This window comes from Macaca thibetana, chromosome 19 (genome assembly GCF_024542745.1).
Source record: "Macaca thibetana thibetana isolate TM-01 chromosome 19, ASM2454274v1, whole genome shotgun sequence".
Lineage (NCBI taxonomy): Eukaryota > Metazoa > Chordata > Mammalia > Primates > Cercopithecidae > Macaca > Macaca thibetana.
Window position 1 is genome coordinate 16,462,695 of NC_065596.1, and position 26,692 is coordinate 16,489,386.

The 26,692-nt window shown below is 50.3% G+C and overlaps 4 protein-coding genes across 7 annotated transcripts in view; 1 reads left to right on the plus strand and 3 right to left on the minus strand.

Annotated features, from left to right (window-relative positions):
- The window catches only part of PCP2 (Purkinje cell protein 2), a 178,935-nt gene that overhangs the window by 129,594 nt on the left and 22,649 nt on the right, over positions 1-26,692 (plus strand). The gene's annotated exons all lie outside the window — the stretch shown is intronic.
- The window catches only part of TRAPPC5 (trafficking protein particle complex subunit 5), a 55,926-nt gene that overhangs the window by 6,793 nt on the left and 22,441 nt on the right, over positions 1-26,692 (minus strand). The gene's annotated exons all lie outside the window — the stretch shown is intronic.
- On the minus strand, positions 6,427-7,822 carry RETN (resistin). 2 transcript variants are annotated; one of them, XM_050770929.1, is made up of 4 exons: positions 7,732-7,822; positions 7,407-7,534; positions 6,953-7,030; positions 6,427-6,663 (listed from the first exon to the last, which is right to left on the minus strand). In XM_050770929.1, exons 2-4 carry the CDS (start codon positions 7,522-7,524, stop codon positions 6,533-6,535), a joined length of 327 nt encoding a protein of 108 aa, XP_050626886.1. In that variant the 5' UTR covers positions 7,525-7,534; positions 7,732-7,822; the 3' UTR covers positions 6,427-6,532. The 2 variants fall into 2 exon arrangements, with proteins under 2 accessions (XP_050626886.1, XP_050626887.1); XM_050770930.1 differs by lacking the exon at positions 6,953-7,030.
- LOC126941658 (ubiquitin-40S ribosomal protein S27a-like) lies at positions 10,689-26,257 on the minus strand. Its single transcript, XM_050768334.1, has 5 exons — positions 26,141-26,257; positions 25,619-25,670; positions 25,518-25,568; positions 11,245-11,500; positions 10,689-10,929 (listed from the first exon to the last, which is right to left on the minus strand). The coding sequence occupies exons 1-5, from the start codon at positions 26,255-26,257 to the stop codon at positions 10,689-10,691; spliced, it is 717 nt and encodes a 238-aa protein (XP_050624291.1).

Below are 26,692 nucleotides of genomic sequence, written 5' to 3' on the forward strand. Positions count from 1 at the left end.
TCTCTCTCTCTCTCTCTCTCTCTCTCTCTCTCTCTGTCTCACACACACACATACACAGGTCTGCACACGGACACACATCACAAACTCATTTGCATATTATTTGCATTGTGATACTCAGAAAAATAGACACAGGCATGCGTTCACATGCCCATCTCAGCTCACTGCAACCTCCGCCTCCCAGGTTCAAGTCATTCTCCTGCCTCAGCCTCCCAAGTAGCTGGGATTACAGGCATGCACCACCACGCCCGGCTAATTTTGTATTTTCAGTAGAGACAGGGTTTCACCATGTTGGTCAGGCTGGTCTCGAACTCCTGACCTCACGTGATCCACCCACCTCGGCCTCCCAAAGTGCTGGGATTACAGGTATAAGCCACCATGCCCGGTCTAATTTTTCTTATTTTTTGAAGAGATGAGGGTCTCACTATGTTGTCCAGGCTGGTCTTGATCTCCTGGGTTCAACTGATCCTCCAGCCTTGGTCTCCCAAAGTGCAGGGATTACAGGCATACATTTTTGTTTTTATTTTTTTCTGGCCAGGTGCGGTGGCTCATGCCTGTAATCTCAGCAGTTTGGGAGGTCGAGATGGGTGGATCACTTGAGGTCAGGAGTTCGAGACCAGCCTGGCCAACATGGTGAAACCCTGTCTCTACTAAAAATACAAAAACCAAAAAAAAATTAGCTGGGTGTAGTGATGGGCACCTGTAATCCCAGCTGCTTGCGAGGCTGAGGCACGAGAGTCTCTTGCACCCGGGAGGCAGAGGTTGCAGTGAGCTGAGATCACGCCATTGCACTCCAGCCTGGGCAACAAAGGAAGACTCTGTCTAAAATAAATAAATAAAAATAAAAATTTCTAGCAGCCACATTAAAAGGCTAAAAAGAGTTCAACTAAAATAATGTCAATATTTGAAAAAAATGCTAATACTATTTTTATTAACATAATATACCCAAACTATGATCATTTCAGCATGTAGGTAATATTTTTAAATGATTAATGAGCTAATTTGCATTCCTTTTTTGGCATGAAGCCTTCGAAATCAAATGTGTATAGAGTGAGCACCTCAATTTAGACTAGCTACCTTTCGAGTGCTCAAGGTTGCTGATGGACGATGCTGGTCTTGAGAATTTTAGTTTTCTCCCTTTTAGGTTAAAAAAAAAAATGGCTGGGGGCCGTGACTCACGCCTGTAATCCCAACACTTTGGGAGTCTGAGGCGGGTGGATCACCTAAGGTCAGGAGCTCGAGATCAGCCTGACCAATATGATGAAACCGCATCTCTACTAAAAATGCAAAAATTAACTGGGCGTGGTGGCAGATGCCTGTAATCCTAGTCGCTCGGGAGGCTGAGACAGGAGAATCACTTGAACCCGGGAGGTGGAGGTTGCAGTGAGCTGAGATCGCGCACTGCACTCCAGCCTGGGCAACAAGAGCAAAACTCCGTCTCAAAAAAAAAAAAAAGAAAGAAAGAAAGAAAAGAAAAAACAAGTATAAGACTCTCTGTCTTATGTGCAGAAAGTGATGATGCTTTGGTTTAAAATATGTGGTGAAATTTGAGACAACTTGAATGTTGAGATCTGGTGAGGAAAATTTTCTGTTTCCTATAGTATTGCCAAATCCTGTGTCTCCAAGAAAGATCAATTTAATAATGACTTCATGCCAGCTCCTCTATTTGATCTTAGAAAGAAGACAGTTACTGAGCTATAGGACCACCTTCTAATGGAGCAGACGGACCAATTGAATGTGGGCTCTGCCTTGATGAACAGGTGCAGGGGGTGCAGCCACAGCGTTGCACATTTCCTGGGCTTGAGTGGGGCTGAGACCCGATTCCAGGCTCTGGACTTCCTTTAAGAAAAAGGCCACGCTAAACCAGAGGCCCACAAGCAATCATGTCTTGTGAGAAACATCTGCGAAGCTGCCTGACCAGCACCTGTCCCTTTCATAGGGAATATTCTTAATTTTCTTTTAAGAAAGAAAATGTGTCCTAGGTCCAACCACCCATAAACTAGGGATTGGTTTACAGTGGACAAATGATCTAGACCCAGCCAATCATACTCTAAGATTGGGCAGAGAGGTGGGCATTTGAGCAAGACCCAGCCAATGAAACTCTGGTCTGGGACTTTTATTGGTTTAACCAGCGGGAAGAAAGCTTTCTCTTTTTTTTTCCAACGCTCACTAGGGCTACCACAATGGGAGGATGTAATGGGAGCTGTGACAGGAAAGAATCTACTTGAGAGTGAAGGCAGTGCTGAGAAAATCAGACCCTAGAGGAAGTCTGGGTCCTGGAGACATCATTTGAGACCTGGTTCCAAGCCATACCTGTTGTTCTAACCCTGGGTTTGTCAGTTACACAAACAAGAAACTTCCTTTTAGTTTTGCCCAAACTAGTTTGAAGTAGAGTCTGTCGTACTTGCAAGCAGAAGAATCTCGCCTTGGCTGGGCTCTGTGGCTCATGCCTGTAATACCAGCACTTTGGAAGGCCGAGGCAGGTGGATCACTTGAGGTCAGGAATTTGAGACCAGCCTGGCCAAAATGGCAAAATGCCCGTGTCTACTAAAAATACAAAAATTAGCCAGGAGTGGTGGCGGGCGCCTGCAATCCCAACTACTCAGGAGGCTGAGGCAGGAGAATCACTTGAACCTGGAGGTGGAGGTTGCAGTGAGCTGAGATCATGCCACAGCACTCCAGCCTGGACAACAGAATGAGACTCCATCTCCAAAAGGAAGAAGGAGAAGGAGAAGGAGAAGAAGAGGAGGAACAGGAAGGAGGAGGAGGAGGAAGAGGAGGAAGAGGATCACCTTGCCTACCGCAGGGGGTCTAGGCATTAGCTATTGAGGAAATGGAGGCTTTAATAGGGGGCTTGCCTGTCCACATCACCTGGGCAGGTATGACCTCCAAGTCTGCAGTCTGGGGCAGGAGAATGTCTATGATGTCTATGTTGGAATTGAGGAACCTGAAGAGATTCCTCTTAGGATCGAGATACAGGACTATTGGATGGGGATTGGAGACAAATAGTTCTGGGGACAACGGAGTATCCCCACCCCCAACACACACACAAAGCAGTGAGGGGCAGGGACACACACAAGGCACTAGACTCACCCTCTCTGGCCCTGGCCACACTTCTGACTCAGTGGTCCCGCCCTACCCCCATGACCACAGTGGAGTCAGGAGAGAAGGTCTGGGAAGGGAATCCCTGGGCTGGAGTCTGGGTGGGCTCCCTGGCACCAGAAGTGGCTGTAATCTCTGCTCATGGCCATCAGCATCAGACAGGAGGCTGGACCATCACAGGGGGTGGGTGGCAGTAGGAGGAGACTCCAAAACATCCTGAAAACCAGAACCTCCCTCTACCATCTATTGTCCAGCTGTGACTTTTGAGTCTGGGGTCGCTTTCAAGACTAGGTGCTAGGAATTCTGAAGTCTGTGGTGGCAAATCAGGGACTGGATGGCAAGACTCCTGGGTCAGGTTTCCTGTAGAACTGGACCCTGAATCACCCGAATTTGTGCCCTCAGGGAGCTGAGGCAGGGGATGCTGGAGGTTTTGTCCTCTAGAACAGGGGTCCTCAACCACCAGGCATTGGGAACTGTGCCAAACAGCAGGAGGTGAGTGGTGGGCGAGCGAGAGTAGCTTCATCTGTATTTATAGCCGCTCCCCATCGCTCAGATTACCGCCTGAGCTCCACCTCCTGTCAGACCAGCAGCAGCATTAGATTCTCGTAGGAGCAAGAATCCCATTGCGAACTGCACATTTGAGGGATCTTTCTCACTCCTTATGAGAATCTAATGCTTGATGATCTGTCACTGTCTCCCATCACCCCCAGCCGGGACTGTCTAGCTGCAGGAGAACAAGCTCAGGGCTCCCACTGATTCTACTTTATGGTGAGTCGTAGAATTATTTCATTATGTATTACAATGTCATAATAATAAAAATAAAGTGAAAAATAAATGTCATGTGCTTGAATCATCCAGAAACCATCCATGCCCCCGTACCAATTGTCTTCCATGAAAATAGTCCCTGGTGCCAAAAAGGTCGGGGATCGCGGCTCTAGGACATCAGATACTTACCCAGGGTGCGGTGGGGACTTGAGTCAGAAACGCAAGCGTTTGCCTGGAGCATGTGTGTGTCTGTGTTCCTGCATCACCTCTGACCAGCTTGGTCAAATCTGCAATTCTCCGTGCATTGGCCGGGGTGCCTTTCTGTGTCCAAGAGTGTCTGTGGGCACATGGTTGTGTCTGTGGATGTGGGGTCTCCACGTGGTCGTGGTAAGTGGGTTGTGTACTCTGTGTGTGCACGTGGCTGTGTATAGCTGTGTGTGCGTGTGCAGTATGTGCATGTTGGTGCTGTATCTAAGTGCACACGTGGCTACTGATCAACAGGCATTTACTGAACGTCTACTGTGTACCATGCTCTATTCTAAACCCTGGGGGGATGGATGCTGTGGCTCACGCCTAAAATCCCAGCACTTTGGGAGGCCGAGGTAGGCGGATCACCTGAGGTCAGGAGTTCGAGACCAGCCTGGCCAACATGGTGAAACCCACTCTCTACTAAAAATACAAAAATTAGCCGGGTGTGGTGGCAGGCATCTGTAGTCCCAGCTACTTGGGAGGCTGAGGCAGGAAAATCGCTTGAACCCAGGAGGCAGAGGTTGCAGTGAGCTGAGATTGTGCCACTGCACTCCAGCCTGGGTGCCAGAGTGAGAAGACCCTGTCTCAAAAATAAAAATTAAAAAATAGGCCGGGCGCAGTGGCTCATGCCTGTAATCCCAGCACTTTGGGAGGCTGAGGCAGGTGAATTACTTGAGGCCAGGAGTTCAAGACCAACCTAGCCAGCATGGTAAAACTCCTTCTCTACAAAAAATACAAAAATTGCCGGGCGCGGTGGCTCAAGCCTGTAATCCCAGCACTTTGGGAGGCTGAGACGGGCGGATCACGAGGTCAGGAGATCGAGACCATCCTGGCGAACACCGTGAAACCCCGTCTCTACTAAAAAATACAAAAAAAAAAACTAGCCGGGCGAGGTGGCGGGCGCCTGTAGTCCCAGCTACTCGGGAGGCTGAGGCAGGAGAATGGCGTAAACCTGGGAGGCGGAGCTTGCAGTGAGCTGAGATCCGGCCACTGCACTCCAGCCCGGGCTACAGAGCGAGACTCCGTCTCAAAAAAAAAAAAAAAAAAAAAAATACAAAAATTAGCCAGGCATGGTGGCGAGCACCTGTAGTCCCAGCTATTTGGGAGGCTGAGGCAGGAGAATTGCTTGAACTCAGGAGGCAGAGGTTGTGGTGAGCCGAGATCGCACCACTGCAATCCAGCCTGGGTGACAGAGCGAGACCCTGTCTCAAAAAGAAGGAAAGGAAAGGGAAGAGAAGGGGAGGGGGGAGGGGGGGGGGGAGGGGAGGGGAGGGGGAGGAGGAGGAGGAGGAGGAGGAGGAGGAGGGGAGGGGAGGGGAGGGGGAGGGAGGGGAGGGGAGGGGAGGGGAGGAGGAGGAGGAGGATGAGGAGGGAGGAGGGGAGGGAGGGGAGGGGAGGGAGGGGAGGGGAGGGGAGGGGAGGAGGAGGAGGAGGAGGATGAGGAGGAGGAGGGAGGAGGAGGATGAGGGGAGGAGGGGAGGGGAGGGGAGGGGAGGGGGAGGAGGAGGAGGAGGAGGGGGAGGGGAGGGGGGGGGGGGGGAGGGGAGGGAGGGGAGGGGAGGGGAGGGAGGAGGAGGAGGAGGAGGAGGAGGGGAGGGGAGGGGAGGGGGGAGGGAGGGGAGGGGAGGGGAGGGAAGAAAGGAAACCCTGGGGAGATCTAGGAGCAGACAAGTCCCCTGCTCCGTGTTTTCATAATCTAGTGTGCAGGAGGGGGTAAGCACCCTGTGTGTCTCTGGTTGTAACTAACTACTCACAACCGCACTTGCCTGTGTGAAAACGTGAACTTGTGATGACACGTGACATCAGGTAACTCAACTTTGCCTGTGCCTTGGGGGTTCCTCCTTGCAGGTAGGAAGTGAGGGGTATATGTTCCAGCTCTGGGCTGAGACACGATTCAGGGGCCTACCCTGACCCGGGGCTCCTGGAGTCTTGGGGCCCTGGAGGGTCCCGTCCACTGCCCAGACGGACCCAGGTCCTAGATGAAGCCTCATTATGAGGACGGGGGGGAAAATGACCCAGCCACTTCCTGGGGAGGTCGGAGACCCCAGAGTGAGCGTCAAGGTAGCCTCAAAGGTGAGAAGTCCCCTCTTGAAGGCGGCCATGAGCCTTGGGTGGGTGGGGACGTCACTAGAAGAAGCTCAGGCCCTATTTTCGGAGGAAGCAGTTGGAGACCCCATACGAGGAAGGGGGATGGGGCAGTAGAAAGTCGCGGTCTCCCCGTCCCCTCCAGCAGCTGCGCGCCCCACTCTTCTTGGAGACGGAGACACTAGATCAGTCCCTCCGGACTACTAAAGAAACCACGCAGGGCTCAGATCCGCTCCATCATCATCATCATCTCCAGGTTTATTTCCAGCTCCCCCACAACCCGTCCGGACCTGGAGCCGCCTCCGCCAGCGCTGTGCACGCGCTGCGCGCGACCTCAGGGCTGCAGACGACAGCAGCGCGCTCCGGTCCAGTCCATGCCCGCGCACTGGCAGTGACATGTGGTCTCGGCGCGCACATCCCACGAGCCACAGGCGGAGCCACAAGTGCAACTGGTGACGGCGAAGCCTGCAGCCCGGAACAGAGGAGCTTGGACTCTGAGCTGGGAGGCTGAGGGTGGGATGGGGGCGGGGCGGGTGGGGATGGGGACGGCTGGAGGCTCCAACCACGGAATGGGCACTGGAGGCAGGGAGTGGGGGTGGACACCAGTGTCCAGATGGTGGGCAGAGAAGACTGGGAGTCAGGACGAGGATCCTAGCGGGGTAGAGGCTAGACATGGGGAACGTGGTGGGGAGGTGGCATTCCCAGGGGACTTGGAAAAGAGATGGGCGCCTGGACAACAGGCTTCTGCACTCACCTCGGGGGCAAGTAGCCAGGTCCCCCCTGGAGGTGACGCTCTGGCACTCCAGGCCAATGCTCCTTATTGCCCTAAATACTGGGGGGCAGCAGGGAAGGAGAGAGGAGGGGCTGTGAGGCCAAACGGCCCCTCCCCCATCCTCCCGCTACATTCCTCCTGTTGGTCTGGAGCTAGATACCGGCATAGGAGCTCACTGGCTTCCAGGACCCTGTCTTGAGCTGGGTGTTTTGGAGTAAGGGAAGGTTTGGGGTGAGAGCGGAGATTGGGTTTGGAGCTGTGGATAGGGTGAGAACAGTCGGAGGGGTTAGGAGTGGAGTTGGGGTTGAATTTGTGATCTGGTTGGATGTGAGGATGAGATTTGGTGAGCGCTGGGGCTGGGTTGGAGTCAGGTCTGTGCCAGGGATCGGTGAGGTCTCTGAGACCCTTGGGGAGCTTGCCTCTGGGGGGTCCTCACCTAAGGAGCTGGCGCCCTCCTGAATCTTCTCATTGACGGCTTCTTCCATGGAGCACAGGGTCTGGCTAGACACCAGCAGCCCCAGGACAGGCAGGAGGAGGAGACAGAGGGCTTTCATGCTGCAGGCGCTGAAAGAGGGAACCAAGAGACCCACAGCTGGGTCAGCCCTGCCCACGTGGGGAGGATCCGGCCCCTGGAGGGTGTGGGATCTGGACCCCTGTCCCCAGACCCCTGTCCCCTACCGTGGGGTCAGGGATGGAGGCTCAGCTTTGACCCCAGCCTCCCCGCTGGTGCCATGGCAAGGGCAGGAGCAGCTGTCACTTACCCTCTGGGTGGACTCAGCTAACCAAATCTGGCACACGAATTCTTGCACCGCAGCTCTTTCTTTGAGGCCTCTGGGGGTGGGGCTTCCTGTCTTGGCTAATAAGTCCCGGGGCCCCCAACCCTCCGGTCCCACATCCGGGACCAAGAGGAAGCCCCTGAGCAGACCATAAGGGCTGGAGGAGGGAGGGAGCCTCCCCGCTTCCAATAGGGCCTCCCGCTTCATGTCCAGAGACTGGTCAGGAGGTGGTGCCCCAGGGATAATGCCAGGGGCTGTGGTCTGAGGAACAGCTAGAGGAGCAGAGCTTGGCATGCAAGCTGGCTGATGCAAGCATGACAAAAATAATGTCTCTTGCTGGGCATGGTGGGGACAAGCACTTGTATTCCCAGCTACTCAGGAGGCTGAGGTGAGAGAATCGCTTGAGCCCGGGAGTTCGAAGCTACAGTGAGCTATGATCACACCACTGCACTCCAGCCTGGGCAACAGAACAAGATCACTTCTCTAAAATAGGAATAATAATTATGTCCCTGGGTGAGAATGACATACCACATTCATACCCAAATGCCTATTAGCAGTAGAACTGGTAAATAAAATCATGGTTTATGGCTGGTGGCTCATGTCTGTAATCCCAGCACTTTGGGAGGCCGAGGCAGGCGGATCATTTGAGGTCAGGAATTTGAGACCAACCTGGCCAACATGATGGAATCCTGTCTCCATTAGACATACAAAAATTAACTGGGCGTGGTGGTGTGTGCCTGTAATCCCAGCTACTTGGGAGGCTGAGGGAGGAGAATCACTTGAACCGGGAGGCAGAGGTTGCAGCGAGCTGAGATCACACCCCTGTGCTCCATCCTGGATGACTAGCTTGGGCAACATAGCAAGACTCCATCTCAAAAACAAAGAAAGAAAAATCATGGTTTGGCCGGGCGAGGTGGCTCACGCCTGTAATCTCAGCACTTTGGGAGGCCGAGGCGGGCGGATCACAAGGTCAGGAGATCAAGACTATCCTGGCTAACAGGGTGAAGCCCTGTCTCTACTAAAAATACAAAAAATTAGGCAGGGGTGGTGGCGGGCGCCTGTAGTCCCAGCTACTCAGGAGGCTGAGGCAGGAGAATGGCGTGAACCCGGGAGGCAGAGCTTGCAGTGAGCCAAGATTGTGCCACTGCACTCCAGCCTGGGCGACAGAGCGAGACTCCATCTCAAAAAAAAAAAAAAAAAAATCATGGTTTATTCCATCAATGGCATCACCTACAACAGAAGTTGGAAAGCCATTGCCCATGGGCCCAGGTCCAGCTTATGTTTCTTCTTGAACCACCCATGAGCTAGGAACGGTTATTACATTTTTGTTTGTTCTCTGTCTCCAATACAATGGGATTTTTTTGTGGTAAAATACACATAACATACAATTTATCGTTATAACTTTTTTTTTTTTTTGAGTCAGAGTCTTGCTCTGTCGCCCAGGCTGGAGTGCAATGGTGCGATCTCGGCTCACTGCAAGCTCTGCCTCCCGGGTTCATGCTATTCTCCTGCCTCAGCCTCCCGAGTAGCTGAGACTACAGGCGCCCACCACCACTCCCAGCTAATTTTTTGTATTTTTTTTTTTTTTTTAGTAGAGATGGGGTTTCACCGTGTTAGCCAGGATGGTCTCGATCTCCTGACCTTGTGATCCGTCTGCCTCAGCCTCCCAAAGTGCTAGGATTACAGGCTTGAGCCGCCATGCCCGGCCTTTTTTTATTTTTGAAACAGGGTCTTGCTTTGTTGCCCAAGCTAGTCTCAGACTCCTGGCTTCAAGTAATCCTCCCACCTTGGACTCCCCAGTAGCTAAGGCTACAGGTATGCACCATCTTGTTCCATTTTAACCATTGCTTTTGTTTGTTTCTTTGTTTCAGAGTCTCACTCTGTTGTCCAGGCTGGAGTACAGTGGCTTGATCTTGGCTCACTGCAACCTCCACCTCCCAGGTTCAAACAATTCTCCTGCCTCAGCCTCCCAAGTAGCTGGAATTACAGGCGTGCACCACCACACCCAGCTAATTTTTTGTATTTTTAGTAGAGATGGGATTTCACCATGTTGGCCAGGCTGGTCTCAAACTCCCGACCTCAAGTGATCTGCCCACCTCAGCCTCCCAAAGTGCCAGGATTACAAGTGTGAGCCACCATGCCCGGCCTATTTTAACCATTTTTCAGTGCACAATTCTGTGGCAATAAGCACATTCATGTTGTTGGGTAGCCACCACCGCCATCCATCTCCAGAACTTTCTCCTCTTTCCAAATTGAAACTCCATCCCCATGAAACACTCACTCCCTATCCCCTTCCCCAGCCCCTGGCTCCCTCCGTCCTACTTTCTGTCTCTATGGATCTGACGACTCTAGGGACCTCCTAGGACTGGAATCACATAGTGTTTGTCCTTTTGTATCTGCTTATTTCACTGAGCATAATATCCCCAAGGTTCATCCATGCTGTAGCCTGAGTCAGAACTGTTTTCATTTTCATGGCTGCATCATATTCCCTTGTGTGGATGAACCACGTTGTGTTTATCCATTCACCCATCGATGGACACGGGTTGCTTTCTGGCTTTTGTTTCGTTTTTCATTTGTTTGCTTTTTTTTTTTTTTTTTTTTTTTTTTTTTTTTTTTTGAGACGGAGTCTCGCTCTGCCGCCCAGGCTGGAGTGCAGTGGCGTGATCTTGGCTCACTGCAAGCTCCGCCTCCTGGGTTCACGCCATTCTCCTGCCTCAGCCTCCCGAGTAGCTGGGACTACAGGCGCCCGCCACCTCGCCCGGCTAGTTTTTTTGTATTTTTTAGTAGAGACGGGGTTTCACTGTGTCAGCCAGGATGGTCTCGATCTCCTGACCTCGTGATCCGCCCGTCTCGGCCTCCCAAAGTGCTGGGATTACAGGCTTGAGCCACCGCGCCCGGCCCATTTGTTTGCTTTTGTTCATATCTTTTGTTAATTCATACAGTTACTTGTCTTCTGGTTTGTTGAAGCAGTAAGTCAGACAACATTTGCCACAATCATGTCTATCAAAGTGGCTTGCCATAAACACTCCAGCACCACATTCATTAGAAGGGCACCCTGGACAAAGGGCACCCTGGAAAAGGCCACTAATTTTGTCATTCTCATCCACCTTATAATATTTCAGGACAGCCAGCTTCACCTTCTTTCTCTTGTGCTTATTCTTCTTGCATGTGAGACTTCTTCTTCTGGCCGGGCGCAGTGGCTCATGCCTGTAATCCCAGCTCTTTGGGAGGCCGAAGCAGGTGGATCACGAAGTCAGGAGTTCGAGACCAGCCTGGCCAACATAGTGAAACCCCATCTCTACTAAAAATACAAAAATTAGCTGGGCATGGTGGCGCGTGCCTGTAATCCCAGCTACTCGGGAGGCTGAGGCAGGAGAATTGCTTGAACCGGGACCTGGGAGGCAGAGGTTGCAGTGAGCCAAGATGGCACCACTACACTCCAGCCTGAGCTACAGAGCGAGACTCAGTAAAAAAAAAAAAAAAAAAAAAAAAAAAAACTTCTTCCTTTCCTCAGCACCACCACGAATTCTCAACACAAGAGGAGACTCCTTTTGAATGTTGTAGTCAGACAAAGTACATCCATCTTCCAGTTGTTTACCAGTAAAGATCCGTCTTTGCTGATTAGGAGGAATTCCTTCCTTACCCCGGATCTTGGCCCTTCCATCTTCTACCGTATCCGAGGGTTCAGTCTCGAGGGTGATGGTCTTCCCTGTAAGGGTTCTCAGGAAAAATCTGCATTTTGGTGGCGGCTCCACTGCAGACAGCGGATCAAAAAGGTTTTGGGGTTTTGTTTTGTTTTTTGTTTTTTGGAGACGGAGTTGTGCTCTCATCACCCAGGCTGAAGTACAAGTGGCACGATCTTGGCTCCCTGTAACCTCCGACTCCCAGGTTCAAGCAATTCTCCTGCCTCAGCCTCCCGAGTAGCCGGGATTACAGGCACCCACCACCACACCTGGGTAATTTTTTTTTTTTTTTTTCCAGTAGAGATGGGGTTTCGCCATGTTGGCCAGGCTGGTCTCGAACTCCTGACCTCAGGTGATCTGCCCGCCTCGGCCTCCCAAAGTCCTGGGATTACAGGCATGAGCCAGTGTGCCTGGCCTGCTTCTGCCTTTTGGCTATTGTGAATAATGCTGCTATGAACATAGATGTGCAAATATCTGTTTGCAGTTCCTGCTTTCAATTCTTCTGGGCATACGCCCAGGAGTAGTACTGCCTGATCATATGGTAATTCTATGTTTAACTTTTTGAGGCACTGCCAATTTTCACATTTTTAAACCATAGGGAAAAAAAGGTTTTTTTGTTTTTTTTTTTTTAAAGACAAAATCTGGGCCGGGCGCGGTGGCTCATGCCTGTAATCCCAGCACTTTGGGAGGCCTAGACGGGCAGATCACGAGGTAAGGAGATCGGGACCATCCTGGCTAACACCGTGAAACCCTGTCTCTACTAAAAAAAAAAAATACAAAAAAAATTAGCTGGGCGTGGTGGTGGGCGCCTGTAGTCCCAGCTCCTCAGGAGGCTGAGGCAGGAGAAAGGTGTGAACCCGGGAGGCAGAGCTTGCCGTGAGCCGAGCGCCACTGCACTCCAGCCTGGGCGACAGAGCGAGACTCCGTCTCAAAATAATAATAATAACAATAACAATAATAATAAATGAAATACAAACAAAACTAACTTATGCTGTTGGAAATGAGGGTGGAAGTGTCTGGAGAATCAGAGACAGTGGTGATAAAAGAGTACCAGGAAGGCCCCTGGTGAGGGGGGAGTTCTGTAAAAATTTTGAGCTGTAACTCTCATTTGCACAGTTTTCTCTATGTATTTATATATCAGTCAACATGATGCATGTATATTAAATCCCTGTATAAATACAAGGGTGCACACAGGTTCAAAGTGCAGGCAATATTTATTGAGCAACTACTATGTTCCACATACTGTGTTAAACACCGTGCATACAGTAGGAAGCAGAGGGATGCTGCCCTTCCCCGGGATGAGTTGGGTCTTGACAGTCAGGGGAAGGCAGATACCAACAGAACAGCAATAAAAAGGCCGGGTGCTAGGCCGGGCACGGTGGCTCATGCTTGTAATCCCAGCCCTTTGGGAGGCTGAGGCGGGCGGATCACCTGAGGTCGGGAGTTCAAGACCAGCCTGACCAACATGGAGAGACCCCTTCTCTACTAAAAATACAAAATCAGCCAGGCGTGGTGGCGCACCAGGTGGGTAGCTGTAATCCCAGTTACTCGGGACGCTGAGGCAGGAGAATTGCTTGAACCCGGGAGGTGGAGATTGTGGTGAGCCAAGGTCACGCCATTGCTTTCCAGCCTGGGCAACAAAAGCAAAACTCCATCTCAAAAAAAAAAAAAAAAAGTCCAGGCGCTGTGGCTCACACCTGTAATCCCAGTGCTTTAGAAGACCGAGGTGGGTGGATTGGTTGAGTCCAGGAATTCAAGACCAGCCTGGCCAACACAGTGAGACCCCCTTCTGTACAAAACATAAGAAAACATTAGGCAGGCATGGTGGTGCCTTTCTGTAGTACCAGCTACTCAGGAGGCTGAGGCAGAAGGACCGCTTGAGTCCAGGAGTTGGAGGCTGCAGTGAGCTATGATTGCACCACTGCATTCCAGCCTGGACAACAGAGCAAGACCCCATCTCTAAAAAAAAACAAAAAACAAAAAAACAAGAACAAACACCAATAGAATGCTCAATCAGCCATCAGCCTCAAGGACCACTCCATCTCCCAAGGAGAGGAACCCATTTCCATGAGAACCTCTGACCTAACAATCAGCCCCACATAGGGGAATCCAGAAAGTATTTTGGGGGGAGGAAAAGATGTCTGAGGGGAGGGTGGAGGATGCATAAGGGTTAAACAGGAGAGGCAGTTAGCGAGGGCCTTCTGGGTGGAGGGAGAGGACTGTGTGTTCCAAGGCCCCGAGGCAGAATGGAGTGTGTGCATTTAGAGGAACTGAAAGCAAATTTGTGGGACGGGGAATCTGGGGGGGAAAAGTGAATTCCACAGGCTGCCTGTCTCTTCTGGTCCTAGCAGGAACTTTCAAGTCCATTTTTGTCCCGATATTTCTGCATGCTCAAGTCCCAGCTCATCCTGCCTCTTTGAAGACATGACCTCTATCTCTTCTTGAGCTACTCTTTGACACACCCTGGACAAAGGGTAGCTTGGAAAGAGACAGAAACCATGTTATTGCCAGGTGCAGTGGCTCACGCCTGTCATCCTTGTGCTTTGGGAGGCTGAGACAGGAGGATCGCTTGAGGCCAGGAGCTCGAGACCAGCCTGGACAACATAACAAGACCCCGTCTCTACAAAGATAAAAGGGGAAAAGCCAGGCTCAGTGGTTCACGCCTGTAATCCTAGCAGTTTGGGAGGCCAAGGTGGGCAGATCACCTGAGGTCAGAAGTTCAAGACCGGCCTGGCCAACACAGTGAAACCTCGTCTCTACTAAAAATACAAAAATTAGATGGGTGTGGTGGCGGGCACCTGTAATCCCAGCTACTCGGGAGACTGAGGCAGGAAAATTGCTTGAACCCAGGAGGTGGAGGTTTCAGTGAGCTGAGATTGTAACACTGCACTCCAGCCTGGGTGACAGAGTGAGCCTCGGTCTAAATAAATAAATAAATAAATAAATATTGAGGAAAAAAATTAGCTGGGTGTGGTGGTCCATGCTGGTAGTCCCAGCTACTGAGGAGGCTGGGGTGTGAGGATCACTTGAGCCCAGAACGGCTGAGACTGCAGTAAGCATCACTGCACTCCAGCCTGGACAACAAAGCAAGATCCCGTCTCAAAAAAAAAGAAAAAGAAAAATCATTTTTGAGAGCTCTGATTTTCAAATCCTTTGGTCTCAGAACTCTTTGGGTAAAACCTTTTGAGGGACACAAAAGAAGTGGGCAGCTGTGATTACAGATTGAGGAGAAAGCAGAAAGCAGGCTAGACATGGAACCCCTGGGGTTCCCTAGGAACCCAGTTTGAAAATTCTTGGTTCTGGGCCGGGCGCGGTGGCTCAAGCCTGTAATCCCAGCACTTTGGGAGGCCGAGACGGGCGGATCACGAGGTCAGGAGATCGAGACCATCCTGGCTAACACAGTGAAACCCCGTCTCTACTAAAAAATACAAAAAACTAGCCGGGTGAGGTGGCGGGCGCCTGTAGTCCCAGCTACTCGGGAGGCTGAGGCAGGAGAATGGCGTAGACCCGGGAGGCGGAGCTTGCAGTGAGCTGAGATCCGGCCACTGCACTCCAGCCTGGGCGACAGAGCGAGACTCCGTCTCCAAAAAAAAAAAAAAAAAAAAAAAAAAAAAAAAAAAAAAAAAAGAAAATTCTTGGTTCTGTAGCAGGAAAAGGCAATATGTCCCTTAATTCTCCTCTAAAACATAAAATCCTTTAACTTCCTCTGATTTCTACCAGTAAAACTGAGCTCTACTGACCTCAATTTTGTACCTAATGCTATCTAATAAAATCCCAGGAACACTGATTTTTGATAAATCCATTTTGTTGATGTGTAATTTACATACAGTAGAATGTGCCTATCTTGTGTGTTTGGTTTGATGCATTGTTTTTCTTTATCAACTTTAAAAATTTTTTTTTGAGACCGGGTCTCACTCTGTTGCCCAGGCTGGCGTGAAGTGACACAATCTCGGTTCACTGCAACCTTCGCCTCCCGGGTTCAAGCGATTCTCCTGCCTCATCCTCCTGAGTCTCTGGGACCACAGGCATGCGCCACTACACCCAGCTAATTTTTGTATTTTTAGTAGAGACAGGTTTTCGCCATGTTGGCCAGGCTGGTCTCGAACTCTCCATCTCAAGTAATCCACCCACTTCGGCCTCCCAAAGTGCTGGAACCACAGGCACACACCACCACACCCGACTAATTTTTGTATTTTTCGTAGAGATGGGGTTTCATCATGTTGCCCAGGTTGATCTCAAGTTCCTGGCCTCAAGTGATCCACCTGCCTCGGCCTCCCAAAGTGCTGGAATTACAGGCATGAGCCACCACGCCCAGCCCTCTTTATCAATTTTTATTTTTTATTATTATTATTTTTATTTTTCAAGACAGAATCTCTCTCTGTTGCCCAAGCTGGAGTGCAGAGGTGTGATCTCGGCTCACTGCAACCTCCAACTCCCGAGTTCAAGCGATTCTCATGCCTCAGCCTCCCAAGTAGCTGGGATTACAGGCGCCCGCCACCACACCCAGCTAATTTTTGTATTTTTAGTAGAGACAGGGTTTCACCGTGTTGCCCAGGCTGATCTCAAACTCCTGGCCTCAAAGCGATCTGCCCGCCTTGGCCTCCCAAAGTGCTGGGATTACAGGTGAGAGCCGCTGCGCCCGGGACCCTCTTTATCAACTTTTATTTTAGATTCAGGGATACCTGTGCCAGTTTCCTACCTGAGTATATTGCATGATGCTGAGGTTTGCGGTATGAACGATGCTGTCACCGAGATGGTGAGCACGGTACTCAACAGTTAGTTTTTCAACCCTCATGCTCCTTTTTCTCACCCCTCCCTGGTAATCCCCAGTGTCCATTATTGCTGCCTTTATGTCCATGAGTACCTGAAGTTTAGATCCCACTTATAAGTGAGAACCAGCAGTCTTTGGTCTGCTGTTACTGAGTTCGATGCATTTTGACAAATGTGTCTACGTGCCTGCTGTATGTTTTGTTTTTCCCAAGAATTGTTTTCTAAAAATCAGGCTTGATTGAGGTGGCATTTATATGCACTAAAATTCTGCACACAGTCTTGTAACCACCACCACCAAATACGTACTTATTTATTTCTTATTATTTTTTAGAGATGCCGTCTTACTCTGTCTCCATCTCCCACGCTGGAGTGCAGTGGTGCCATCAGAGCTCGCTGCATCCTCCAGCTCCTGGGTTCAAGCGATCCTCCTGCCTCAGCCTCCTGAGTAGCTGGGACTACAGGCACCCACCGCCACTCCCAGTTAATTCAAAAAATTGATTCTTCTTTGTAGAGACAGGGTCTCATAGGTTGCCAGGATCCTTGCTTTTTGACCTCCCAAAGTGCAGAGATTACAGGCTAATTACCACTAATGCCGGGCCAAATACTTGTAATTTAAATTATAGCTAGGCTGGGCGTGGTGGCTCACGCCTGTAACCCGGCACTTTGGGAGGCCAAGGGGGGAGGTTCATCTGAGGTCAGGAGTTCCAGACCAGCCTGGCCAACATGGTGAAACCCCGTCTCAATTAAATATACAAAAATTAGCCGGACATTGTGGCGGATGCCTGTAATCCCAGCTAATCAGGAGCTGAGACAGTAGAATTGCTTGAACCCAGGAGGCAGAGGTTGCAGTGAGCCAAGATCGCACCATTGCACTCCAGCCTGGGCAACAAGAGCGAAACTCCACCTCAAAAAATAATAATAAAATAAATCATAGCTGGAAAAAAGGGGTTTCCTAAAGACCCAAAGGAAATGACCTCTTTGTTCCCTGAAGTCACAGAGAGGATTTTTCTGCCCCGCCCCACAACCAGTTTTCCTTGTGAAAATCCGTAACTGCTACCAGCTTGTTCTCCTCTCTGTCACTATACATCTGTCCTGGAAGCCTTATTTGAACAAAGAATTCTTGTATCACTCGGACGCCTAGAAACTGTTGCCGTTCTGTGAAAACGACCACCAGAGGAAATCCATGCTTCTCATTGGTTGCCTTAAAAAGATGGTAACTTGTTGCCCTGGTGACAATTTGCAATGACAGGTGGCTCTGCCAAATCAGAGAACAACCACACTTGCTTCCCCTCCTGGGTGAAGGATGGCAAATAAAAGTAAAAGCCTCGGCAGCTGTCAGGCCTCTTTACCAAAGAGCTGGAAAGCACTCCCTGGCCCCGTGTATGCAAACACTTCCCATCTACAAATGATCCAGCTTTGGAGTGGGAGTCTAGGCGGCTGCCAGGACCACCGCTTGGCAGAGGACAGGCTGGGGGCTCTGGCCTGACCTCCTGGGGCCAGGCTGTGACTTGGAGCAAGAGATAGCAAGAACCTTGAGGCAGTGAACATCAAAAGAGATTTCCAGGGCTAAACACCCACAGTTTTTTCTTCCTCTGGCTCACTGCAACCTCCACCTCCCGCGTTCAAGCGATTCTCATGCCTCAGCCTCCCGAGTAGCTGGGATTACAGGTGTGTGCCACCGTGCCCAGCTAATTTTTGTATTTTTAGTAGGGACGGGGTTTCACCCTGTTGGCCAGGCCAGTCTCGAACTCCTGAGCTCAAGTGATCTGCCTGCCTCAGCCTCCCAAAATGCTGGGATTACAGACGCCAGGCCAAGTATCTTAGTTTAAAAGGTTACAAAGAATATAGATGTGGAAAAAATAAAAGCTTCTTTGCATTACTACTTTCCTGCAAGACATAAGGGGGAGTGGCTTATGAAATAACTCACACCCCCACTAATTGAGGAACTCTAGATGAAAGGGAAGGTGCTGTCGGGCCATCTGGCCACGGTTTCCTGGAATAAAATTGAGCCACCCACCTCCACAAACCCCCAACCTCCAGCATGTACCCCAGGAGTACTCACGCTCCACCTCCCCCTGTGATCGCAACAGCCCTACGCAACATTAGAGGGGAAAACCCACACTAGGGAAGCCGGGGCCATGGACAAAAGGTCACCAGGGCCTGGCACAGTGGCTCATGCTTATAATTCCAGCTCCTTGGGAGGTCAAGGTGGGAGGATCCACTGAGCTCAAGAGTTCGAGTTCAGCCTGGGCAACACAGAAAAATCCCCGTCTTTACAAAAACTTTTTAAAAAATTAGCTGGGTGTGGTGGCATGCCCATGTAATCCCAGCCACTACTTAGGAGGCTGAAGGGGGAGGATCTATTGCTTCAGCCTGGGAGTTTGTGGCTGTAGTGAGCTATGATTGCACCACTGCACTCCAGCCTAAGTGACAGACAGAGACTCTCAAAAAAAAAAAAAAAAAAAAAAAAAAAGGCAGGGCACGGTGGCTCATGTCTGTAATCCCAGCACTTTGGGAGGCCAACGCGGGCGGATCACCTGACGTCAGGAGTTCGAGACCAACTTGGCCAACATGGTGAACCCCCGTCTCTACTAAAAATACAAAACTTAGCTGGGCGTGATGGTGGGCACCTGTAATCCCAGCTACTCAAGAGGCTGAGGTGGGAGAATTGCTTGAATCTGGGAGGTGGAGGTTGCAGTGAGCTGAGATTACGCCACTGAGCACCAGCCTGAGTGACAGAGTAAGACTCTGTCTCAAAAAAAAAAAAAAAAAAGTGGGGCGCATTGGTAGCTCACACCTATAATCCCAGCACTTTAGGAAGCTGAGGCAGGAGGATCGCTTGAGGCCAGAAATTCAAAAACAGCCTGGGCAATATAGCAAGACCCCATCTCTATGAAAAAAAAAGAAGTCACCTAGCTAGTCTAGATTTCAGAGCCAGAATTTGTCTAATGCCATTGTCTTTACTTTTTGTCTTTTTTTTTTTTTTTTTTTTTTGAAACAGAGTCTCACTCTGTCACTCAGGCTGCAGGGCAGTGGGACAATCTCAGCTCACCGCAACCTCTGCCTCGCAGGCTCAAGTGATTCTCCTGCCTCAGCCTCCTGAGTAGCTGGGATTACAGACATCTGCCACCATTCCCAGCTAATTTTTGTATCTTTAGTAGAGGTGAGGTTTCACGTCTTTGGTCGGGCTGGTCTCCAACTCCTGAGCTCAGGTGATCCGCCCACCTCGGCCTCCCAAAGTGCTGGGATTAGAGTTGTGAGCCACCGCGCCCGGCCTGCTCTTCATTCTCTTTTCAGAACTGTCCCAGCTGCCAACAGAGACAGAAACGGAGTCACCTCAGAAGGGGATGAAGGAGGCTGACAGTGGGTGGACTACTTGATTAGGAGCTCGAGATTCGCCTAGGCAACATGGCAAAAGCCTGTCTCTGCTACAAATACAAAAATGAGCTGGGCGTGGTGGTGCGCGCCGGTAATGCCAGCTGCTTGGGAGGCTGAGGCAGGAGAATCACTTGAACTCGGAAGGCAGAGGTTGCAGTGAGCTGAGATCGTGCCACTGCACTCCAACCTGGGCAACAGGGCGAGACTCTGCCTCAAAGAAAAAAAAGGAAAGGCCTGGTGCGGTGACTCGTGCCTGTAATCCCAGCACTTTGGGAGGCCGAGGCAGGCGGATCATGAGGTCAGGAGATCGAGACCATCCTGACTAACATGGTGAAACCCCGTCTCTACTAAAGATACAAAACATTTGCCAGGCGTGGTGGCGGGCACCTGTAAATTAGCTGGGCGTGGCGGAGCACGCCTGTAATCCCAGCTACTCGGGAGGCTGAGGCAGGAGAATGGCATGAACCCGGGAGGCGGAGCTTGCAGTGAGCTGAGGTCGCGCCACTGCACTCCAACCTAGGCAACAGAGCAAGACTCCGTCTCAAAAGAAAAAAAAAAAAGAAGAAGAAGAAGAAAAAAAAGAAGGAAATGAAGGACACCCAAAATGGAGCCTCCATATGCCAGGACTTTGTTATCCAGCCCTGGAGACCTCATCTCTGATCACACCAGAGCGGAACCTTCCCATTCTCAGGGCCATTTCCTTACCCAGAAACCTTTTCACAGTGTTCTTGGCAGCAGCTGTTGGTCAACTGTGTTTTAAGGTTTTTGAGCAACTTTACAGAAAAGAAAAAGGGAAGCTCCCCTCAATGTCTGGATCTCCCTCTGGGTGGCCTCTCTTTGGTACCTTACTCATTTCCACGAGATTTCCTTGCCTCATTGACTTACATCACCTCCTTTTCCTGTCTGGGGCCAGGACCCTCCTCTGAAGATCTCCAGCACTGCTTCCTTTGACCCTGATTTCTCTGTCAGGACCACTGGCTTCACCATCCCACCACCACTGCTGCTGGCCCAGCCTGCAGCTTTAATTTCCCTGGACCTCATGTTTTTGTTCTTTGTGTTTTTTTTGGAGATGAGGTCTTGCTCTGTCACCCAGGCTGGAGTGCAGTGGTGCAATCACACCTCATTGCAGCCTCCACCTCCCAGACTCAAGTGATCCTCCTGACTCAGCCTCACGAGCAACTGGGTGTGCACCACCAGGTGCAGCTACATTTTTTGTAGAGGCAGGGGTCTTGCTATATTGCCCAGGCTGGCCTCAAACTCCCAGCTTTAAATGATCCTTTCACCTCAGCCTCCCTGAATGCTGGTATTACCAGCATGAGCCACTGCACTGGTCCTCTCATGTATTTTAATTAATTAATTAATTAATTTACTTATTTTGAGATGCAGTCTTGCTGTATCGCCCAGGCTGGAGTGCAGTGGTATGATCTCGGCCCACTACAACCTTCACCCCCGCGGGGTTCAAGTGATTCTCCTGCCTCAGCCTCCCGAGTAGGTGGGATTACAGGCGTGCGCTACCATGCCCGGCTAATTTTTTTTTTTTTTTTTTTTTTTTTTGAGACGGAGTCTCGCTCTGTCACCCAGGCTGGAGTACAGTGGCCGGATCTCAGCTCACTGCAAGCTCCGCCTCCCGGGTTCACGCCATTCTCCTGCCTCAGCCTCCCGAGTAGCTGGGACTACAGGCGCCCATCACCTCGCCCGGCTAGTTTTTTGTATTTTTTTTAGTAGAGACGGGGTTTCACCATGTTAGCCAGGATGGTCTCGATCTCCCGACCTCGTGATCCGCCCGTCTCGTCCTCCCAAAGTGCTGGGATTACAGGCTTGAGCCACCGCGCCCGGCCTAATTTTTTTTTAGTAGTGATGAGGTTTCACCATGTTGGCCAGGCTGGTCTCGAACTCCTGACCTCAGGTGATCCACCGCCCCCCACTCGGCCTCCCAAAGTGCTGGGATTACAGGCGTGAGCCACCGCACCTGGCCTCCCTCATGTATTTTTAAGTGGAACAGGTTCAAGACCACAAATATTTTCCTCTCACTATTTCAATGAGTTTCTATTCTAGAATCTCCTGCACACCACAGGAAGGAGAACTCTTACCCTGTAATGCACATAAATACACGAGATCACCACTGTTCTCGCCCAGTAATCAGAATCGTTAATGATAATAATTAGTAATAAGTTTATTTTTACTATACCTAATGGATTAGATAATAATTATTATGGCAATCATTCCTGGGTGTGTAGGGTCCAGCCCCACAAGTTCGGTGGGTTTTTCTTTTCTTTCTTTTTTTTTTTTTTTGAGACAGAATCTCGCTCTGCCGCTGGGGCTGGAGTGCAGTGGCCAGATCTCAGCTCACTGCAAGCTCCGCCTCCCGGGTTTACGCCATTCTCCTGCCTCAGCCTCCCGAGTAGCTGGGACTACAGGCGCCCGCCACCTCGCCCGGCTAGTTTTTTGTATTTTTTAGTAGAGACGGGGTTTCACTGTGTTAGCCAGGATGGTCTCTATCTCCTGACCTTGTGACCCGCCCGTCTCAGCCTCCCAAAGTGCTGGGATTACAGGCTTGAGCCACCACACCCGGCCGTTCGGTGGGTTTTTCTCCCCGTGTGTGGAGATGAGAGATTGTAGGAATAAAGACACAAGACAAAAAGATAAAGGAAAAGACAGCTGGGCCCGGGGGGACCTCTACCACCAGGACGTGGAGACCGGTAGTGGCCCCGAATGCCAGGCTGCGCTGATATTTATTGGATACAAGACAAAGGGAGCCATCTCCAATGATAGGTAAGATCACGTGTCCACTGGAAAGGGGGTCCTTCCCCGCCTGGCAGCCGAGGCAGAGAGAAAGAGAGGAGGGAGAGAGAAACGGTTTACGCCATTATTTCTGCATATCAGAGACTTTTAGTACTTTCACTAATTTGCTACTGCTATTTAAAAGGCAGAGCCAGGTGTACAGGATGGCTGAGCCGTTAGATCCCGTGGCACAAATTGCTGAAGTGGGAATTGGGGTGGAGGTTGAATGGATTGGACTGCCAAAGCTCCCGTCTTGCCAGACGTCGGGGGCTGGGAGTTGGGGAATGCCACATTGTTTAGAGGGGCCTAGGGTCGGCCCCTCATCCCGTTTCCCTGATTCTTAAAAGGCCATGAAGGATTACCATCAATATCAAATCTTGAATGGCAGTGAGCAGCCCAGTGAAATCCCTTTCGGCATCGTGGACATAAAGTAGAAGGTGGGGCTTTTGGTTGCTGAAAAATTTGTTGTTGTTGTGTTATGCCCAGACCGTTTGTTCCCCAAAGAAGACCACCAGAGTCCAGAGTCAAAGCCAAGCGGCAAGGATCTTTACTAGAAGTTCAAACTTGGTCCCTCCATTCCACAGCATACAAGAGGGCCCCGAACAATGCGAGTGCTTGCTTTTTATAGCCCGATGTAAACAGGATATGTAAAGTTACAGGGGAACAAGGTAATTCTGTCAGTTACAGCATTACAATTGGTTAATATTATACATTTAGCATTTTTTATTGGTTCCCGCTGCGTCCTTATCGTAGATTTCCCAGGTGGTGTTTTTCTGAAGTTTGAAAGAAATATGGAGGAATGTGTTTGTGCTGGGCTCAGGAAGTTGGGAGATATATGGGGGATGTGTCTCATTCCTTTCAGTTGTTGTTGTTGTTGTTGTAGTATAGAATGGCGACCTGTACACTGGGGGCAATCTCTTTTTATATGTCGTTTCTGGCCGCATATAAAGCATTGGCCAGAGAATTGCCCAGGCATTCGAACAGAGGCCATAGCTTGTGCCATAATCATTGCTGTATGCAGAGTTCCTCCCACCCCTTCACAGGCTTTAATGTAGGAGGTGAGCATATCACCACCCGGTGGAATTTTGCCTTTGACAGGGGAAATGGCCGCCTGACAATCTGGATTTACTTGTTCATAAGCCGTGAGTTCTACAATGAGTCGTTGGCCGTGGCTATCAGGCATAGCCTTTCTGCCGCGTCTTGGAGACGAGCAATTAAGTCTGGGTAGGGTTCGTGTTGTCCCTGTCTGACAGCCGTGAAAGATGGGCATGCTTTACCATCATCTTGAATCTTGTCCCAAGTATCTAAGCAACATTTTCACAGTTGTTTGATAACCTCATCATTTGGTATAGTTTGGTATTGAATTGCAGCCCACTGACCCATTCCCAGTAATTGGTCAGCCGCAACATTAACAGGAGGATTGGAGCCCTGATTAAGATGAATGCGTTCCTGGACAGCATCAGCCCACCAAGTCCTGAATTGTAAATATTGAGATTTAGACAAGACTGACTTTGCTAAAATTTCCCAGTCATAGGGCAAGGCACCAAACGTTTATCCTTTGTCAGGGCTTTTTATGTGCAACGGACAAAAGGATAGTTGGTGCCATCTTGTTTTACTGAGTCCTTGAAATCTTTGAGGAATTAAAAAAAAAAACTTTCCCAAGTAGCAGGGTGTATCTGAACCTGACCTGGATGTATGGGGTCGGGTTGAACTACCGCCCGAACAGCTGGAATGCCAGGTACTGGGTGTGTCCCAGCGGCAGGCAATTGTGAAGCCTGATTATTTCCCTGAGCAGCCTGATTGTCGGGCTGAGGGGCTTGATTATCAGCCTTTTGATCTTGAAGAGTTGCAGGGTCAGCTGCCTGTTGAGCAGGATCAACAATGGGCTGTGGGTGATTTTGTGCTGCTGAGGTGGCAGGTACTGGAGGTCGTAAAATTACAGGAAATTGCCAGGCTTTGGGATCCCCGTATTCCCTTGCCTGAGCTATAGCCCTCATAAGTGGAGTGTCATTCTCAGGGATGTATGTAACTTGTTGCCTATGAGTGGCAATCGTAGTGTTGGTAACAGTAGTAGTGACCAGACCAGGAGCAGAAAAAAGGTGAGAATTTTGAATAGAGGGAGAGTTGAGAAGCTGAAAGCCAGGATGAGACCAGATTACCTGCTGAACAGGTCTTTTATGGGCCTGAAAGCCAGGCTGCCACGACAACTGTGGACCAGGCTTCAAGGGAGCCTGTGACTGTAACTGAGTCTGAGTAGAAGGATAAGAGCCAGGCCTCAAGGGAACCTGTGACTCTAGCTGAGTCTGATTAGGAGGAAAATAACCAGGTTTCAAGGGAGCCTGTGACTCTAGCCGAGTCTGAGTAGTAGGAAAGGAACCAGGCTGTGGAGGGATAGGGTTGAAAGTCTCGTTACCAGGCCAAGAATTGAAAGCCTCCTCTACGGACTGTTCAGATATCGGAGCCTCTGTACTGGGCTGCATGGAAACATAATTTATAGCCTCATTTTCAGGCTGCCTGATCTCATCCGCTGTCTCCATAGCAGCAGCATTGAGAGGGTGAGGAGAGGCAGGAGGATCTGGCCACAATGGCTGTTGATATGTTTCAGCTGAGTTTTGCTGGTTGGGGGAAATAAGCTCATTCAGGTCAGTTAAAAGAGCATCATAAAGCAACAACGGGGTTGCAGTAGCCTCTGGCGTAGGTGGCGGCGGTGGTGGCATGTCAGACTGGAAGTCCGCCTGTGAAATTATGGTTTCAATTTGTGTAGTATCCTCAGGGGAAAGAGAACTGAGCACTTCCTTAACCTCGTCAGAGGAGAGGAAAGAGGGATCACTCTCCGTTTTGTCCTCTTGAGTCTGTAAGGAGTCTAAGACAGAGTGAACTGAAGTCCAGACTGACCAAATGGTGGGTGGAATAAAATGTCCCCCTTCATGGGCAATTTTGAATTGTTGGCCAATCTTGCCCCAATCTTTAAGTTCCAAAGTTCTCTCAGTCGGAAACCAAGGGCAAAGAAGATCTACAACCTCAAATAATTCAATTAACTTTTCAGTAGAAACTTTAACCCCTCCTTCTTTAGAAGAGGTGTTATAAAATTTAAATAAGCCGAGTACTTAGTATGGCCTGTCCCATGGTGTCCCCAGAATACTCTGAGCTCAAGCTTACCACCAAGTTTATTGACCACAATCTTCAGGAATCTCTCGTCGAAATCCTCCGCTGAATCCCGCACTCAGGGTGCAACTTCACACTGCGAGGGAGTGCCCCACGTTGGGCGCCATATGTAGGGTCCAGCCCCATGAGGTGAGTGGGTTTTTCTCCCTGTGGGCGGAGACAAGAGATTGTAGAAATAAAGACACAAGACAAAAAGATAAAAGAAAAGACAGCTGAGCCCGGGGGACCTCTACCACCAAGACACGGAGACCGGTAGTGGCCCCAAATGCCTGGCTGCGCTGATATTTATTGCATACAAGACAAAGGGACAGGGTAAGGAGGGTGAGCCATCTCCAATGATAGGTAAGGTCACGTGGATCACATGTCCACTGGATAGGGGGCCCTTCCCTGCCTGGCAGCCGAGGCAGAGAGAAAGAGAGGAGAGAGAGAGAGATGGCTTATGTAATTATTTCCGCATATCAGAGACTTTTAGTACTTTCACTAATTTGCTACTGCTATTTAAAAGGCAGAGCCAGGTGTACAGGATGGAACATGAAGGCAGACTAGGAGTGTGACCACTGAAGCACAACATCACAGGGAGATGGTTAGGCCTCTGCATAACTGCAGGCTGGCCTTACTGATGTCAGGCCCTCCACAAGAGGTGGAGGAGTAGAGTCTTCTCTAAACTCCCCTGGGGAGAGGGAGACTCCCTTTCCTGGTCTGCTAAGTAGCGGGTGTTTTTCCTTGACACTCATGCTACCGCTAGACCATGGTCCGCTTGGCAACAGGTGTCTTCCCAGATGCTGGCATTACCGCTAGACCAAGGAGCCCTCTGGTGACTCTGCCTGGGCGTGACAGAAGGCTCACACTCTTTTTTTTTTTTTTTTTTTTTTTTTTTTGAGACGGAGTCTCACTCTGCCACCCAGGTTGGAGTGCAGTGGCCGGATCTCGGCTCACTGCAAGCTCCACCTCCCGGGTTCACGCCATTCTCCTGCCTCAGCCTCCTGAGTAGCTGGGACTACAGGCACCCGCCACCTCGCCTGGCTAGTTTTTTGTATTTTTTTTAGTAGAGACGGGGTTTCACCGTGTTAGCCAGGATGGTCTCGATCTCCTGATCTTGTGATCCGCCCGCCTCGGCCTCCCAAAGTGCTGGGATTACAGGCTTGAGCCACCACGCCCGGCCAAGCCTC

What these genes read in the sequence shown, in the direction of transcription:
- RETN (XM_050770929.1), bottom strand. Translation starts at nt 7,524, where the DNA reads ATGAAAGCCCTCTGTCTCCTCCTCCTGCCTGTCCTGGGGCTGCTGGTG. An exon ending in GGAGGGCGCCAGCTCCTTAG is followed by an intron (nt 7,031 to 7,406) that starts GTGAGGACCCCC and finishes GCTGCCCCCCAG; the next exon opens with TATTTAGGGCAATAAGGAGC. An exon ending in CCTGGCTACTTGCCCCCGAG is followed by an intron (nt 6,664 to 6,952) that starts GTGAGTGCAGAA and finishes TCCGGGCTGCAG; the next exon opens with GCTTCGCCGTCACCAGTTGC.
- LOC126941658 (XM_050768334.1), bottom strand. Translation starts at nt 26,257, where the DNA reads ATGAGTGTCAAGGAAAAACACCCGCTACTTAGCAGACCAGGAAAGGGA. An exon ending in TTGTGGAGGGCCTGACATCA is followed by an intron (nt 25,671 to 26,140) that starts GTAAGGCCAGCC and finishes CTCCGCCCACAG; the next exon opens with GGAGAAAAACCCACTCACCT. An exon ending in TGTGGTCAATAAACTTGGTG is followed by an intron (nt 11,501 to 25,517) that starts GTAAGCTTGAGC and finishes CGCTGTCTGCAG; the next exon opens with TGGAGCCGCCACCAAAATGC.